Source organism: Rutilus rutilus (assembly GCF_951802725.1).
Source record: "Rutilus rutilus genome assembly, chromosome: 19".
Taxonomy (NCBI): domain Eukaryota; kingdom Metazoa; phylum Chordata; class Actinopteri; order Cypriniformes; family Leuciscidae; genus Rutilus; species Rutilus rutilus.
The window spans coordinates 5,742,643-5,762,593 of record NC_140232.1 but is presented as its reverse complement, the minus strand read 5'-3'; the positions used below and the strand labels follow the sequence as shown (position 1 = coordinate 5,762,593).

The 19,951-nt window shown below is 36.7% G+C and overlaps 1 protein-coding gene across 1 annotated transcript in view; it reads right to left on the bottom strand.

Moving 5' to 3' along the window:
- bin3 (bridging integrator 3) overlaps window positions 1–19,951 on the bottom strand; it is a 62,448-nt gene that overhangs the window by 36,731 nt on the left and 5,766 nt on the right. Inside the window, exons 2-4 of the mRNA XM_084389276.1 lie at window positions 7,167–7,215; window positions 3,981–4,021; window positions 248–309 (exon numbers count right to left, since the gene is read on the bottom strand). Of these exons, the coding sequence (XP_084245402.1) occupies window positions 248–309; window positions 3,981–4,021; window positions 7,167–7,215 (152 nt within the window). The remainder of the gene's footprint in view (window positions 1–247; window positions 310–3,980; window positions 4,022–7,166; window positions 7,216–19,951) is intronic.

The following is a 19,951-nucleotide window of genomic DNA, read 5'->3' as shown; positions in this document are numbered from 1 at the left end:
AAGTTTAATTAATGTTCACTGAATTCTACAAATATCTGTCAATATCAGAGCAGAAAATACAAAAGTGAAATAGATGACGGTTCAGTGCAAGTCTAGTGTTGATGCAAGCTTATATTGACTTTAAAATTGTACACAATGGTAAGATTTCCTTTCTTTATGACCAGTAAAAGCAATTATATCAGAGTGGAGAGGAGTTATATTTAGATAAGTCGACATTAGCAAACAGGTAATCATCACAATCACAAACCTAAATCAGCCTCTGTGCTTTTCTTCATGTCTTTATGCAGTTTCTTTGTCTGTTCTTCCAACCTAAAGAAAAGGGAGGAGAGGGGGTCAATAAAATTAAGAACATCAATATTTTTTTCTTCCATTTTTAAGAAAATTCAGCAAGAACACATTGGCCAAAAGTGTAAGTGTAAGTGTATAAGTGTGTGTGTGTGTGTGTCTTAGTGAACACTACATTATGGGGACAAAATGTCCCCACAAAGGTGGCAAAATCCGAAATCCTTGTCCTTGTGGGGACATCTTTTGGTCCCCCTGAGGAAAACAGCTTATAGATCATACTAAATTACGTTTTTTGAAAATGTAAAAATGCAGAAAGTTCTCTGTGATTGTAAGGGAAGAGAATATACAGTTTGTACAGAATAAAAATCATCAATGTTCATGGAAAGTCCCCATAAAACATGAAAACACAACGTGTGTGAGTAGATATTTATATTTACACACATATACATAGATATATACAAACACATTATATACGTCCATACATGTATGTACGTATATAATGTGTTTGTATATATCTATGTATATGTGTGTAAATATATTTACATAAAAAATATATTTACATATGTACACACACACAATTATACATACATACACACACACACACAACCATTCAAAAGTATATTTATTTATTACGAGTGCTGGCCTGTACAAAACTAAGGTGTAACAGTCAAGTCGCGGTGATATTCTAGTTTAAGATGTTCACATCCCTTCTTCAACATAAGCCTAAGGGGCTTTATAAAGCACATATTGCAGCACATCTCTCCTTGACAAAAAGCACAAATAAAGGTATTTTAGGAATCATTTAGGTGTATCTGCAGCAGAAATGATCAATACTATCTGCTGAAAACACTTAGCAGTGAACCGTTTCTATTCTCGACTGTCATCTGATCATTTTACAGTAGTAAATGCTCATATCATACTTAAATCAGAGATAAAACAACCGGATCTATTTTAAATCCGCTCATCTGTGAGTATCCATTCATGTTTCTGTACAACAGTAACATTTCCTGAGAGGCAGAAGAGATCATTCACAGGGTCTTTCACAGTGTTGATCCATTCACACCCGCTGGGGGTGTTAACAACTGCAATTACCGCACTATAGCATCCGACTCGCGCTCGCATGAGTGTGTGTTTGCGGCGGTGATGGGGGAGCTGTTCATTATAATCAATTAGATGGAAAATTAGACACGGACTGGGGGACTCCCCTGAGGCACCTCACACTGCACTTATTACAGCAATTAAGCAAACCGGAGAACGGGGGAAACGTTCCTGAAATTGCAATTTTTTCGTTTTTTTTGGCTCTACAAAGAAAATGAAGGTGGTGGACAAAAAAATTGTGGGAAAGTATATCACCTTTATAACAGGATGCTGAAAAAAAAAAAAAAAAAACAATTGAGGAGATAAAGAGGAGGAGGAGGTGGGAATCATGGTTAACTGGCAAGAAATGAAAAGAAAGACTCTTAACAAGACGAGATAAAGGGGCCATTACGGTAGGTGCTAATAGAGTAGCATTGGCCCAGCTGCTCCAGACGGCTGTCATGCGAACACGCTAGCAGCACGCCTCCTTCTAACATGTGAATGGCATTTAGAGTTAGCGCAGGTTACAAGCCAACACATTAGCACCAAACCCCCACATTCTGACGAATGAATACGGGGGGTAGACGGAGGAGAAACGATAACGCAACGACTACAAGCAAGTCCTGCTGGCACAAAGTGTGAATTTTCATGCCAAAATGTGCGGCGACAAGTTAATAAAGAAGGTGAGCCCCTCATTTTACTATAGTAAAGGATATTATTAGGCTCGAATCATTAGGTTTTTAACCTAAAAATAAAAACTCAGCATCATGTCGTTCTAAACCCATAAGACTTTCGATCATTTTCGAAAGACAAATGAACATATTTTTAATGAACCATGAGTTTTTTGCCCATCGACTGAAAGTCCATCTACCCAAAATTGTAATGCTCCAAAAAGCTAATAAAATGAATCAATGAATGAATACAAAGAAAACATAATATGGCTTTGAAAAATGTAGAAAATAAACTACTTTTATGCATTCGGAGGCCAGTTTCACAATTTATTTTATTTGATTGCATGGGTACCTTAGGGTTGTGGTAAGGTTTTAGCTATAATTACCATATGTCTGTATTTGATTGTAAAGGCTAATTTATTTTATGCTTCACTAATAGCTGTTATTAGGCGTAACTGAAATCTTTGGTCTTCGTTTATTGTAATTGCATGGAAAACCGCAACCAGCACAATCTACGAAATTGCTCCTTTTGTGTTCCATAGAATAAAGGTGATACAGGTTTGGAAATACATGAGGGTTATTAGTACATGATGACAGAAAGAACATTCATTTTTAAAACTAAATCTGATGACGAAACGTATGCAGTTATCTGGGAAGTGCACCCCCCCAAAAGAGGACCACAAAAGAGTTTCATGAAGACAACGGGCATCACGTTCTCTGGGTGTGTTTTGTTGCGTAATGTGAGGTATTCTGATAGCAATCAAATCAAAGGAGCGGCCCTCTCAGACAAGAGTTCAGGCCCCTACATGTCCGTGCCCACACCACAAGTGCTTGTGTATAAGTGATATATGGTTTAGAACTCTTTGTACTGACTGAGACTCCACCTACACAAACGAAACTAAGGCGACATGGTTAGGTGAGGCGCTAGTAAGCACATACATCTCTGCAGACGACCTCCAACCTGATTCAACAAGAAAAGGGATATGATAAGCATGCAAAACAAAGCTGTGAAAAAAAGGTTGCTCCTTAAATTGCTCCATACTGGGGTGAATATCACAGAAATATGTCCAGATCTCATTGAATCCCCACAAATTTATAGAATTAATTATAGATACATAGACATTATTTGATTCATATAAATCAAACTCTCAACGTTTCATACATTTTAAATTTTTCCAGTTTTCAATGAAAGCTTCAATTCTTCATTGTAATTTTTTATGGATATTAATGTTAATTTAAAAAATAATGGAAAAAAAATAAATAATACAATGTTTTTATGTTGTTTATTTAATAAATGCTTTAGACTTTAGTACATCTTTTCTTTATAAAAAAAAAAAAAAAAAAAAAAGTCTTAAAATAAGCTTCAATTTCTTTACTAATTTTTTTTTGTCGTTTTTAATTTGGGGATGAAAAATTGAGAGGTTTTGTGAGATTTACCCCTTCACATTAATCAGAATTTATGGATTACATGGTCTATACAGTCTGGCCAGGAAAGTCACTGTAGATACAGGTCTATGCATGAAAATACATATGGATTAAGGCTGGAGGCATTTTCGTCAGCCTCTCGTTTAGAGCACAGAGAACGCTGTAAGCACACTTTCATTGTGTCATATACAAGAATCACTTATCTTCTGTCATGATTGGGGAGAAACAAATAATGCTTCAGGGTCTCGTCACCAATGTAGCAATCCTTTGGAAAACCTAGACTGGCGCCATGGTTTTGATCAAATCAAAAGGTTTCAGATCCAATGTCGATCTATTTTTAAAATCGGCGTACTACTTTTGTTCGTTCTTTTTGGGAAAACATATATATATATATATATATATATATATGAGTGCTTGCTGCACTCTAGCTAATGATACTCTGAAACATTCAAAGCTCTGTGGGCAACAGAACACATCGAAATAAAAATAAAAACAAAAACAACATCGGACATGTCAACTTACTTTTGGAGCTTCTCATATTCCCGCTCAAAGTCCCTTTCAACCTGTGGAGAACATGTAGAGAGATATGAGAGGAGTGGAACGAGAAGAATGGATAGAAAGATCTCTTTAAAGAAGTGTGTGGGCAAACTAGTGCTCTAGTTTTACACAAGCTCTCTTGGGTGTGTAATCACAAAAACAGGATCTGCATGGCTGCAGAACCTAAAAGTAAGACAAGAGAATAAAGCCAATAGATGTATGCAAGTGAGCTGGATATCAGTTTGGGACCTTTTAGCTATTAGGCGAGATGTCTGAAGAACGCCAACGAGATCAAATAAATAAAAAAAGATTAAGAAAACAGAACAAGCTAAATCTTTCATTTGGAAATCAGCAGTTTCAGGAGGTCCTGTAATTATTGCAGTGCCCTTCTGTTGCCACATTAGTTTGTGTCCATGCCACCCTACCGCTGTGTGTAGGGGGTTAATGATGCCATAATTGCAGCAGTAGGGGTTCCTGTCCTGTGGTTCGGTGGGCAAAGTCTGTAAATAAACAATATTTGGGAAGGCAGGCAGTCGGTACCCCGTTTAGAGCCGCGTGTCCGGCCTGTGGCCTGCCCACTCATGGGTGACCATGGAAGTGTGGTGTAACAGGAAAGGAGGCGAGTTAGGGAATGAGGTGATGAGGGGAAAAGAAGAAAAAAAAGAAGAAAAAAAAAAAACCCGATGTTGATTGACCTCTCAAAAATGAGGAAGAGATCAGGACGCCCACTTACGGACACACAAGTGTACGGTGTCCACAACAGAGAAGCACTTATGAACTCACAGTTGATCTATTCAAACAATGACTCAAACTCTAACCACAGCACTGGAGTCAAATGGACTAGAAAACTAGACCTCTACATTTGCGGAAGAAAATGTGAGTGGCACGTGCCTGAGGAAGCTGGTCGACGCGATGCTACGGTGTTGAAGGGTGTTTCAAAAGATCACCCCCCATAGGGCTGCACGATATTGGAAAAAACTCACATTGCAATATTTTGTTTTTCTGCGATATTTATATTGCGATATTAAAACAATTTCCCCAGATGAATTGAACAGCTCTATTCTGGAAAGAATTAGTCATTCTAGAATTTGTAGTGAGTTGATCTGCATAAAAATAATAAACAGATCACAAGCATAGATAAATATACAATAGAACAAAGATACAAATAAAATAAACAGTGATTAAGGTTTTTCCGGTAAGTAATTCATGACAGTATTCAGATACAGAAATTGAATAATCAAATGTGAAATAACATTGCATAGTCTTCACTGTATTTAATCTTTGTTAAGTTTTGTTGTATTAATAAATAAATGACAGACAGCAGTGGGAATTTTAGGCTGCTGTCACTTTAAACGTATAGAATGGAATTTTTCGCCACTAGGGGTCGCTAGCCTCTTTACAATAACAAAGGCGTAGTTTGATGACGCAACATTTGCTAAGAATTATGGATCTTGTCGTCAACGTCAAGCCGACCGATCTAATAATGTTTATGGATGAGTGAATACATCGATGTTTTTATCATGACTGTGATATGAAGCAGGTCGGGATTGCTAAGAGACAGCTATCAGCTCCACACGCGACGCGAGTCCCGCGGATATAAAAGGAATATGGACATTTCATTCTACCGAACTACACGCAAGTGCAGAATTACTACTCACAGGTCAGTTTATTAGACAAATTAAACTTGTGAGGTAACGCAGCGCTGTTTCACTTAGTCTAACATTACACTAGCACACTAAACTGCATTTGAATGTGTTGAAATGTATGTGTTAGTTGACACTAGCAGTAAGCTAGATCAACATTAGAATAACATACAGATCATATTCTAACATTTTATCATTGTTGAACTATATAACATTGATTAGTTTTATGTAAATGTGCTCACCTGTTTAATAAAGTACATGTAGGAGCGGTCGAAGTCTCGGCATCTCGAAAAACACCGCACTGATATTGATTCTCGTTTTAGTTCTCCTTTTTTATCCAAAGTCTGCTTGCCATGGTCCATAATGTTTGAACGAAACAACAACAGCGTGCAGATAGACATTACGAACTACACAGTTGTCCACGTCAGTCGCTTTGGTTACTATCAAAGGGCTCTGGTTCATAGCTCTGGTTGCTATGGCAGCATGAGCGGAAACCAGGGATAACGCAGATATGACGCCATTGACGGCGACAAAACGGAAATAAAGAAACGGGACGTGTCTTCGAATTAAATTACAAATTTCTCCTGGTTTGAAAGTTGTTGGAAACAGTCGGGATAATGTAAGCACACAACTAAAAAAAATATATAACATAGATATAGTGATTTTTGCTATTTTTAAAGCAAAAAAGTTACATATTGTGCCTTTAAGAGCTGATGCACGGATCCAATGATACACGTCCACTATCCGAGATGGGCATTTTGACATAATTTTGCGTGCATGTGTCCATTCAAGCACAAAAAGACGAAACCATATATCGTGCAGCCCTAACCTCAAGTCTCCATGATATTCTGGTCTCTAGATATAGCAAACACTATAAAGTGCAACAGTCCGGAAGCAAAAAAAAAAAAGGAATGAATAAGGAAAAATACTTCCAGAACCAAAGCTAGAGTTAAAAAAATAAATAGCTCAAAACACAGTTGCATTATACCCACCTTATTTCGCTGTGAATGCAGAACACAGTGCAGTAAAAGGTAAAACTATTCGAGCTACAAATCTGTTTTTATTATTAAAACAATGCGTTAAAATAATTTGATAGGAATACCAGTTTACATCTAAAAAGCTCTTTTGTAGAGCTAATAATCAACCAAGCAGTTGACACCGGAAGCGCTGCGCATTCAAGTTACTAAAGGCTATGACTGCTCGTGTTAAATATTAAAAAAGGTCCCCCAATATACATTCTACTGACTATAATGACTAAACGTGTCGATTTATTCTACTAACCCTAACCTAATAGTCTACTAATACTTAATGAGTTCAAAATATAGCGTAACCTTAGACACTATTCCATTTTGTTTTTGAATTGTTTTAAAATATGAATATAAATGAATAGCAAATTATAGGAGGTAAATATTGTGTAAAATAAAGAGTTTGAGAGTCCTGTTTGAAAACCATCCCATTTTGTGGCACAGAAATCACAGAAAGCAGCAAACATGGGAAAAAGAACAGGACAATCCTGTGGATTTCTTACCGTTTTTGAAACAATCTGTTTCCTTGGTTGTCCGATTTTGAATGGAATCCTAGGAAAACACAAATGCATCATTATAAGGTAGATTACAGTTAAACTCGCCTTAAGAATAAAGCATACATTTCATTTTTTTCTTTTATTTAACATTTATAATATTCAATTCCATCATAGTTATACTCAGTTCATTTCAAAGGAGGCTGACTAAAAACCAAACCCATAAGGTCATGAGGTCATAGTATTTCATAGACAATGTTTAGGTTCACTATGAAAACCCCAAAGGCAAATCAAATCTTCTCATATGGGCCACATAAATCCATCAAAGGCGGATGTGCATAATTAGAAGTGGCTGTCGTCGCTGCCACAAGTCTTCCTGTGGTCTGCCTTATTACTACATGTGCACATCTCACACACACACATGCACTTTCCTGATTTCTGCTACTGCAGACGGGACATTCACTCCGAGCCAGTGCAGACTCAGGTGTTCACAGGATGCAGTCACACACACACACACACAACTGTGCTATGGTGGAATCATTGGCAAACACACACATATGCCACACACATGACAGCGAATGACTAGCAACCACAGGACACCTTCAAACATGAACCCTAATAATGAGTTCACAGTTCTCCATGGTTCGCAAGAGAGTTTGTTTGTCAGTTCCATTGCGACTCTACTATTTACAATGCCCAAATTTCTTTCTGAAACTTTCCATTTAATTTAAGTTTCATAAGCCTTCAGAATAGCACACAACATGATAACAGTTCCCTTTTGATTTCGGGCTGATGAAAGCTAAAGATTTGTTGAGAACCACAACCAATTCAGTCAGTCATCAGACCGATTCAAACATGTGAGTTCAAGACTCGAAAAGCATCAGCTCATAACAATCATTCATTCACTACTCTGGTTGTGCTTCATATTTGTTTTTCTCTGCAACTAGGGAGAACATTTGCAAGAAATATCATCTCTATTATTTTGGGGTGTCCAATCTTACTCTCTCCTCATTTTAAATTCTGCAAGAACAACCTGGCCAGACAAATTGATTTTGTCGTGGTACTGCAGATTTGAACATTTAGTCCACATTAGGGGAATAAATCAGACTTTCATGAACGGTTACTGACAATGAATCTCCTAAAAATATTTTGCGTTCAGTAGAGCTGCAGGATTAATCATTAAAAGGTCACAATCTCAATTCAAACACTCATGCGATCTTGTTCCTAAATGACAACAATTCGGCTATGTCTATTTAATCTTTGGCAAGTAAGATCACAGCAGAACATTCAAATCGAATTCACCTTTTGAAATTAACTTGATGCTTCAAATAAAGATTGTATCAATTACATTATTACACCAGTAGATGGCAACAAGTGACTGTTAAAAATATGTCACTGAATAATTCATTCTGATAATTCATTCTGATTCATCCAGTAATTAAACAAGGGAAGTCTTAATGAGTGAGTCATTGAATCATTCATTCAGACTACTTTAAAAAAATAATAATTCAAATTTATTAAAGGAGAGGCTAGCAATAGCGAACTAGCTTTGAAAGCATAATATCCCATCATCCCTTCAGAGCGTCTCCAAAGTCACGACTCCAACAAAACACATGATCGCGTACAGCAAACTCGAGATACGGCGTTAAACTACCTCATGACAGCACACAAATATTGCAAAGACTTGCGCTTGAACGGACAAATTCACACCAAAATTGTCAAAATGCCCATCTTTGCGAGTATCCTAGCAAACATAGTAGGTTATGTCTTAAGTAGTGGTCGATATTTGGCATTTTTGAAATATCGGCATTGGCCGATACGTTTTTCTGATTGGCCGATGTGTAGGAAGCGGGACTTTTATTTTGACGGCGCTCCGGACTTTTATTTTGACGGGCGGCGCTGAGAACACCAGCGCCAGAAGAGAACCGCAACGGCAGCTCCTCAGATCAAACAGCGCTCACTCACATTCTCCGTCTTCATTCATTTACGATCTCTGTCAGTCATATCTAATACTTTGTTAGACAGAACTGGTAAACAAAGAAAGTAAATGGTAACTTATGCGAAGCAAGTGAAGTAAAGCGTTTGCTTTTATATTAATTGTAACAGAAAAGGCAAACAATCAGGCTAAAATACTTTCTCATTTGCCGTCAACATTCAGCAAATGCGCATCTACGTCATTTAAACAAATCTCTGAATATCTAATAAACATTTAATTTCACAAACCTTGCAGATTTAATCGAATCCAGCTGTGATATCTTGTGAAGTGTGCATTACTGTCTGCGAGTGACGGTCGGTCCGTGCGAAGTGAGTGAATGCGAACAGAGATCAACTTCAGGAGACGCGAGCGAAAAACTTTAAATCCTTCATTTTAAAATATGCTGATATATAACCAGTTGCCAACTGTGTCATTTTCATATCTGTGGTATATCCGCTTGCCAACTGTGTCATATCAGAGCCCGTCTACGGAGAGCCTACCCACTCCCTATTAAGTCCTATTGTACCGAATTTTGGCTGTAGTACCACCAGAGTTCCACTGGGGGCGATCGCCATGAGTGCAAAATGAATGGGAGTCAATGGGGCTAGACAGCTAAATGTGTCTCTTTCACCCGATTGCCGTTGAGAAATCTCAGATCTGATTGTAGATTTTGCAAGTTCAACATGGGTTTTAGGTCGAAAGTTGAATGAACGAGTACTTATGTCCTTTTGATTTCTTACAGGTTGAGTTGTTGTTGCCCATAACACGCTAGCATTCTGCTAATGACGTCAGCATTCTGACGTCATTGACATTTTGAAAGACTTTTTAAAGCAAATAAGTGACTCTAAAAAATCTAACACCCAGCAATGTGTAATTTCTTTGCATCTCCTTTCGAATACAACATTCAAATTACTAGACAAAAAATTATATCCTGAGAAAAGTGGATTTTGAGGGGTATACCGCCATTGACCTCCATTCATTCTGCACTCGTCCTGTGAGCGCCCTCATATGGAATCAGAGTGGAACTGCAACCAGTTCAGAAGCCGGAAGTGTACTGAGAGTGAAACTTCTCGCCATATTAGACATTCTCTGGTCATATTCATATCTGTGGTATATCCGGTTGCCAACTGTGTCATATTCATATCTGTGATATATCCGGTTGCCAACTGTGTCATATTCATAGCGGTTTCACTGTGCTGTATGTAAAATTAGGGTTACCTTGTCTTTATTTGAAAAAATGATTACCAGTACGAAATTACCAGATTCCCGAGTGCCCTGTTACAGTGTTTACCTTCTTTTTATTCACATATTCATATATTTGTAAACAATTACTTTGTGAAAAATACTGTAATAGGATTGCCAATTTAAGAAGTTGCCATCTAAAGTATAAAAGCATGTTTATTTAAAAAAATTTTTTTATAATTTATTTATAATTTATTATTAAAATAAGAAATTATTGATTAAAATAAATATATATAAAAAGATCAGCTTTATATCGGCATCGGCCATCAAAAAACCAATATCGGTCGACCACTAGTCTTAAGTGAACCTAAACAGTCGAGAAAGACAACACACGTGTATCAGTATCAGTGTATTGGATCTGTGCATTATCTCTTAAAGTGACAGCAGCCTAATATTCCTGCGTTCTGTGTTTTTGTTGTTAAAGGCAGGACAGGCGATTTGTTGCAGAAACATTTTTTGTTATGCTGGATGAAAGTCTCTTCACATCCTGATAGCAATCACTAAGTTAAGTGGTCTATATGTAATTATATATAACTACTGTAATTTGGAAGCAACTCTGCATAGTATTGTGGTGGCAAACACACTGATGACGTGTGACGTCTGCGTGAGCGGGGTGTGTGGAGGTATGAAAATATATGTTGATAGGCAGGTGAACCAATGATTGGACGAACAATTTATGGTCCTACGCCTTCCACAGACGATATATATGCAGTACATATAAATACATTTAGGCCACTTAACTTTGCGATTGCTATCAGGATGTGAAGAAACTTTCAACCAGCATAACAAAAACTCTTTCTGGAACAAATCAAATATTCTTTAAAGTATAAAGTGTGATCACGTACTGTCGTTCAGTGATCCTAACCTTGACACCCCAGCCCTGTGTGGAGTGTGAAGCTATGTTAACTTCGTTCTAGTTTTCTTCCAATCCAACAAACGCAACAATAAAAAAATAATAATAATACTGATACGCCTACAGGTCGTCCTTCGGTTAGGTCACAGCGGTTGGTTTTGTCTCCAGATAAAATCTCATTCAGATCAACTTGTTTAATTTGATACTTTATGCCATTTTCTCTCACTCTTTCCCAGCTATTTGTTTTATGATGTCAAGCTTAAACGAAGCAAGTTGTCAACACACTTTTTCCAAAGTAAAATGGCAAACAATCTCTCAAAATCAGGTCACTTCAAAAGTTCGAATGGAATTATTTCGTTTCAAATCAAAAGGCCTAAAGCTAATGTTGTTTCAAATATGAAATGTGTCGAGTCATGCTGGATCAATTCATGAAACAGTCCAGTCTGGATTGCAACATGACCCATTTCCTATCTTATTCCAGTAATATTTACGGTGTAATCGTTACTATTGTTCTAATAAACAGACAAAAATGGCATTTAGAGCTTTACAATCAATGACAGTGTAATGAAACATGGCCTGGTCCAATAGGTAAAAGATCATCCTGACCTATATAATTGACTATGACTAATAATGAGTAAGAATCTCTTTAGCTTGGCAGCACTGATGCCACTTCACAAAGACATGAGGATAAGGTTTCTGCTGAAATAAGAGCGTTAATATGTGAAGATTCAACAGTTTCAGCTTTTCCCGTGACCAGCCACTGCCAACCTACACAACATCTCATGCCTGATGCTGTGTGTTCAATTCAGCTTTCACACTACACACCTAAAACCAATGCATATGGTTCGTCCAATGTAATTGTATGTCCATGTCAAATAAAGAGATATATATAAATAGCAACAGCTACAATGATATGTTTAAGATAAGTGCGTATTGTATTTGATGACTGATAATCAAAACCATTCCAAAGTTTGGGGACAGTACGATTATTTTTGAAAAATGCAAAAAAAAAAGCAAAAAAAAAAAAAAAGAGTACTTTCAACAAAGATCCATTAACTATATATTAATTTTATGTTTACCAAAAAAAAAAAAAAAAGAATAATAGGAAATGTTTCTTGAGCAGAAAATCAGCATATTAGAATATTGAAAAAAAAAAAAAAAAAAAAAATCACTGTTGAAATAAATAACTTGGCCATCACAGGCATTAACTACAATTTTAAAATATATTAAAATAGAATAGTTATTTTAAATTGTAATATTTGTACTGTATTTTTGATCAGATAAAGCCTCGGTGAGCATTTCTTTAAAAAAAATATTGTAACAATCTTAGCGACCCCAAACTTCTGACCTTCTGGTTGTTGAATGTAAAGAAATATTTTTATATATTTCTAGCCTTTTGTCTATAGTCAATATTTAAACTTATTTTTAGCCATAGAAGTAAATTAGATTCAAACTGTTGAACTCAAAAAGTTCATTATTATTTTGCAAAAAAGCTTAAAGTATTAATCAAGGGTTTTCACTAAATGAGCACAATTTTCATTTATATTCACCAAATAAACAGCAATATTTACCTACATTTATTATCACGAGAATCATTTTAACATGAGAAAAGTCAAGAAGGATTTTCGTGATCATTTCTGAGAGATGACAAAAATGAATGGTTGTCATAGTTTTCAACCAATTAACTTAAAAGTTAGTCTAATGACATGATTTATTTATTTTCTATTAATTGAAATTAAAATAGGCATTCAAATAACCACAACATTTTACATTGTCAGCAAAACAATCTGAATATACTAAGAGTATTCAATACATCACTCAGCCCTAAACCTTATATTATACTGATAAAAAAAAAAAATATATATATATATATAATATTGATCAACGGCGTTATGATCACATATAGTGTGCATTCCTAACTGTGTGGGTTTAAATTGACGCTACATTGAACCTGTCAAACATGTTAACGTACTGACGACGTGGCACAATGGCATCACATTCCCATCCCCTGTTCGCAAAACTTTCCTTAAGTGAAAAGCAGCAATTAACCGTTCGCCCCCCCCTCTTCTCTGTCTCATGCGTTGTTTAGTAATTACACCTGGGTTAGACCTAGAGAGAGAGAGAGAGAGAAAAACACGTTTCCCACTGCTGCCAGAGCAGAGCCTCTCTCACGCACACACATATACACTAACTATTATTGATGTGACAGAGGTATGGCTCCAGAAGATTGATGGACAGCTGGGGATGACAGGAACGCTGCGATGCTGGCTGCGCCAAAGCTAAGGTGTGTGAGCTAATGAGATGGAAAGAGAGGTGTGTGTGTGTGTGTGTGTGTGTGTGTGTGTGTGTGTGTGTGTGTGTGTGTGTGTGTGTGTGTGTGTGTGTGTAGAAGAGAAATGACATAGCACAGTCATGGCATAGTTGGATGTATATATATATATGTATATGTGTGTCTGTGTTTCCTCTGATCATAGATTAATTAAAATAAAAGATTTAGCCTTAAAAAAGTATTATATATATATATATATATATATATATATATATATACATACACACACACACACATATATATATATACATATATATATATATATATATATATATATATATATATATATATATATATACATATATATATATATATATATATATATATATATATATATATACATATACACACACATTTATTAATTTGAATTTTTTTTCATAAATTATTATTATTATTATTATTATTTTCATTTTTTATAAAATACAAGATATACAATATAGATATATAGATATACAAGATAGATAAGATACTATACAGCCCCGTTCCAAGGAAAATAAAGTTCACCTTTTGTAATGCTGCTGTTATGCCTAAATCATCATGGAAAACTACAAGTCATCACCCACAGAACTTCCTGAAGTCCTACCGCTGACTCACCCCAAAAACAGTTTACTACTGCCAAAATTACATAAACAGCCATCACTCAAGCTCGGCAAGCAAAAGAAGAGAAAGTAAGAAGCCAGAATGAAGTCAATTGTTTCATCTGTGTGATGACGTAGTAGTGAGTTGCAACATCAAGTGACCTGTAGCCTATTTCCTTCTGTCGTCAGAAAGGTGAGTTAATCTTCGTAGGCAAGTCACGCGTCAGTAAGAATTGCTCAACTAGATCTTCTAGATGTTTTGCCAGAGGAAATTCATTCAACATTGAAAAAAAAAAAAATGAAAAAAGGATTTTCATTCATGGACGCTCATTGGGTCTCATTCAGTAACCGTGCGTACGGACAAATTTGTGAGCAACGTACAAACCAGGGTTATTATCATACAGTAAAACCATAAAAAAAAATTATAACAGTATATAATAGTATAAGTTGATGTATTAAAATAGCTACAACCAAAAACTAAAAGAAAAATATATATTAAATAGACATTTAGACAAAAAAAGTCAAAAAAAAAAAAGTCACAAAAAAAAAATTTCTAATAAAAAATGACCAAAACCAGTATATCAGACACTAAAATAAAACTGGTACAAACTTTTCATGAATAAATCAATAACTTTCTCATACTAAAATGTTTTCTAAAATTGGAAAATGTAGGAACAACTGATACCACACAAATCACAATCTGTGTGGGCTTACAAGATGTCAAATTGTATCTTAAAGGGGACCTATTAAGCCCCTTTTTTACAAGATATAGCCTAATATAAGTCTCAGGTGTGCCCAGAATGTGTCTGTGAAGATCCAGCTCAAAATACCCCACAGATCATTTATTACACCATGTTGTAAATGCCCATTTTTGAGTTCTTTCTCTTTCATGTATCTTTAAATGTAAATGAGCTGCTGCTCCCCGCACCCAATCCAGAAGAGGGCGGAGCCTTTACAACTCGTGCCTCGGATACTGAGACAAAAACTAAACATCTGTTTGGTTATGATTATCATCTCTATCGTGGTCGCGCTCACGTGACTCGTGTGAGATCGCAGTTCATCGTCATCACGAAAGTTATTATTTGCATGCGTTTTTAAGCTGAGGGAAAGCTGGCTGTCAGACGGCACATCCCGTGAGTATAAAAAAAAACTTCTCTTTCACGTCTTATTGCGCTTAAACTGTCAAATACACACAAGGTTCTCATAAACACAGCCAGTTATGACTGTGAATGTAAACAGCAGGGAAAGAGATTGCATGTGTATATTACATCTGTGTATTAAAGTGAAAGCAGCGTAATATACAGAACACACTGCTGTATACGTGCTGTTAATATGAATCAAACAACAACAGAAAAACAGAAAATCACTCACTGACTGAATGAGTAGCTTTAATAAGAACATTTCTTACTTGAATGTTTATTATTTAATTATTTAAATGTATGGGGATAATAACAAACGGAGTGGACAGATTTTTACAATAGGGTGGTTGTGTGTACACACACTGCGGACACATAATTTTTTTCAAAATCAATATAAAAAGTGAATTTTGCATAATAGGTCTCCATTAAATGTATTTCCATATGCAGAAACCCCTTATATGGAGATGGTTTGGGCATGTTTTAATGCGAACTACTAACATTGGACACTCGCTCATTCAGAATACTCTCAAAAATAATATTAATATTAGAATGAAGTTAAAGAATTTTTTCATGAGAAATTCTCCAGTACAATAAATATAAATAATCCACATAATTATAAGTGAATTAAACCCAATGAGTTTTTGAATTCAAAATATTTTGCATGTTGCTAATTATTGCATGGCACCCATAAAAAAAATAAAATAAAAAATAAATTATATATATATATATATATATAGTTCAGATGCAAAAGCCTCTAAGTGCCATCTGAAATTTTCTTCTAGAATAATTATTTTTATAAAGCTTGTATATTTTACGTTAAGTAATTTCACTTAAATGACAATTAATAGGTAATTTGCATTGCCATGTAAGTGAAATTATTTAACATAAATATACGATCTTGATAAAAATGATCATTCTAGAAGAAAATTTCAGATGGCACTTAGAGGCTTTTGCATCTGAACTCTTCATATATATATATAGGCGAGCAGGACGAGGCCGAGGGCCGTGAGACTGCGTGAGGCCGGTGGCGTGATTGATAATGAGCGACACCTGCGCAACGCTCCGGTCTCGCATCTCTCACGGAGGAGCGGAAGCATAAAGGAGGAGCGATGACGGTGAAGACTGACAGAAGACCAGGCCAGCATTTTACATTGTGTGTTTTATGTTTTATTACATGCTTTACTTTCATTTTGTATTTGTTTTTTGAGTTATTGAATGTCTTGAATGCTCACCAGTTCCCGCCTCCTCCTTCCCATAACAACGAACTAAAATCTCATTCGTATAGTGTTGCAATGTTATTGAAACACTGCATGGAAAATTAAAATCACTTTGGAAAATTCCTTCATTAGGCTACTCTGCCAAGTTTCTATGTTTCACATCAACGCTTCCTTCCAGCGTCACCGCTCAGGCATCATCACTGTTATTTCAACAATATTTTTAGTTAATAATGACTTTCGGTCCTGTTTAACACAGAAAACCATTCTACGAATATTTAGAATATAGCACATGAGTCATGTGGGCCGGTCTTATGGGGGTTTTACCGTGCATTTTTTTGGAGCTTGACAGCATCTGTCACCGTTTACTTTTGTTAAATGGAAAAAGAGAAGTAAATCTAAGAAAACTAATTTTGTGTTTCATGGAAGTCAGTCTTATGAGCTGGGAAACAGGGTGAATAAACGATGACAGACTGTTCAGTTGGTGATTAACTATTCCTTCAGAATCTACTAATAAAGATTACCATATTAACACCCGAGCTGTGGGATAGTTTAACCAGGCTGCTGTAAGTCAGAATGTCAAGGCTTGACAAGATGTCAAGGTTCTGACAGGAAGGAAGAAATTCAGTGGGATGATTTTGTACTGTGGGAATCTGCAGCGAAGGTTCTTCGCATACAAGGCCATTTTTACATACAGCCCTTATTTAAGTAAGCGGTTAGACCGTACAATCCGATCCCATGCTCTTAAAGAGGTCACATAAAATGAAGGAAGGAAGAAAAAAACTTAAAACAAGATGCAATATTAACACACGTTAGGATCATTATCCCTGCTGTTGCAGTAAAGTAAGTGAGTGGATTTAGGTGCATTACTTGCAGACTTCGTAAAAAGCAATCAATCAACACTGAAATGTTTATTTAACTTAAAAGATTGTCAAATATGTCTTTCAATACATGCTTTTATCATCTAACTTTCTCTTAAGTAATTCTGATATCAGAGATATTTAAAGGATTATGGGAAAATACCAGGGGGTTTATTACAGGAACTTCCTGTCTGCGGTATAGTGACTGAGACAGAATATGAAATATTATTTATGGAGATACTGTTCACGACAGTATCCTGTGTGGCATCACGTCATTTTGGTGTGCAAATTTGTGCATGATATCATTACAGGGATGCTGCTGCTGCTGCTGCTGCTAAACACTGAGTTTGTTATGTCAACCAATGGCGTCTTTTGGACATCAAAACAAGACGGTAATGAGTGGTAATTAACCGTCCATTTTAATCCGTTAATTACAGCGTTGACCATCCAAACTCAGTGTAGAAACTGTGGACATCAGGTGGTGTCTGAAGAGATAATGGTCACATGATGGCCACTCTCGGAGTATTTTTGGTTTCAGTTTTGAAAATTTAGAAACTGTAATTAAAACTTGTGCTGCACAACTTAATGCATGTTTATAGTATACAGTTAAGACAACCTCTCTAACACTGTCTTTACTCAGAGGTGAAAGAAATGACAGCCAAACAGAACATATTTAATGCTCAATATGTGGAGCAGAATTATGGACCAGTGAGATTTTACTGTGGGCGGGATTTCCCAGCCCGACAGAGCAAAAACATTTCAGTTCATTACAGTTGTGGCTGGTCAGGAAACTCGTGATTAACGTGGAAGAGTGACGCAATTTGTGGCATCATGTCTGGTTCTAGTGTAAGACCCATTTCTAGCTAAAACTTTAGAGGTCTGCTATAAATGAGTTTGGAGACGTAGTTCACACTTGTAGTTAGGTTATCTTGCTCCAGACCAAAAAAAAAAGGAAAATGATACATTTAGTCCTGGGTCGCTTCGCATTAACAGTCATTTTTAGGGGTGTAACAAAATATCGTGTCACAATATATCGCAATACAAAAATGCAACAATATGTATTGTGGATAGTTCACCCAAAATAAAAATTACTGTGTGAGAAAATTCTAACTTTTCAGAGTTTTGGTGTCAGTACTACATTAAACTACTATATATAATGTTGAATATAATGTAGAACAATTCAATGGGGGAATATTTGTGGGTCCTGATAATGCCAAATGTCTTGTTCCCAGTAAAAAGTGGCCTACATTATTTTAAATATATCTAGTCAGTGACAGAGTGCAAAAGCATATTCATCTAAATTAATTCTGTATTTTCACCTTCAGAATCATGAATATTTCTATTCTGGTGTCTCTATTGTCCTGTGCATTGGGTTACCAAGCCAATTCATTTACACCCACAACGTAATATCAAATTTAGCATTTTAATCAACAGTTCATTTTTTGCCAACCTTTTATCATATGTCTTGGAGTATCGCAATAATATTGTATCGTGAGTTCAGTATTGTGATATGTATCGAATCGTGACATGAGGGTATCGTTACATCCCTAGTCATTTTTAACAACGAACCTAAAGAAGCAGCTATCATTCTCTTTTTTGGTCCAGAGACCATACGATCCAAGAGAACTGAACTATAAGTGTGAACACACCCTTAAAAACTGTAGAAAACTTCCGTAACACTAATATTGGATGGATGGATGGATGGATGGATGGATGGATGGATGGATGGATGGATGGATGGATGGATGGATGGATGGATGGATGGATGGATGGATGGATGGATGGATGGATGGATGGATGGATGGATGGATGGATGGATGGATGGATGGATGGATGGATGGATGGATGGATGGATGGATGGATGGATGGATGGATGGATGGATGGATGGATGGATGGATGGATGGATGGATGGATGGATGGATGGATGGATGGATGGATGGATGGATGGATGGATGGATGGATGGATGGATGGATGGATGGATGGATGGATGGATGGATGGATGGATGGATGGATGGATGGATGGATGGATGGATGGATGGATGGATGGATGGATGGATGGATGGATGGATGGATGGATGGATGGATGGATGGATGGATGGATGGATGGATGGATGGATGGATGGATGGATGGATGGATGGATGGATGGATGGATGGATGGATGGATGGATGGATGGATGGATGGATGGATGGATGGATGGATGGATGGATGGATGGATGGATGGATGGATGGATGGATGGATGGATGGATGGATGGATGGATGGATGGATGGATGGATGGATGGATGGATGGATGGATGGATGGATGGATGGATGGATGGATGGATGGATGGATGGATGGATGGATGGATGGATGGATGGATGGATGGATGGATGGATGGATGGATGGATGGATGGATGGATGGATGGATGGATGGATGGATGGATGGATGGATGGATGGATGGATGGATGGATGGATGGATGGATGGATGGATGGATGGATGGATGGATGGATGGATGGATGGATGGATGGATGGATGGATGGATGGATGGATGGATGGATGGATGGATGGATGGATGGATGGATGGATGGATGGATGGATGGATGGATGGATGGATGGATG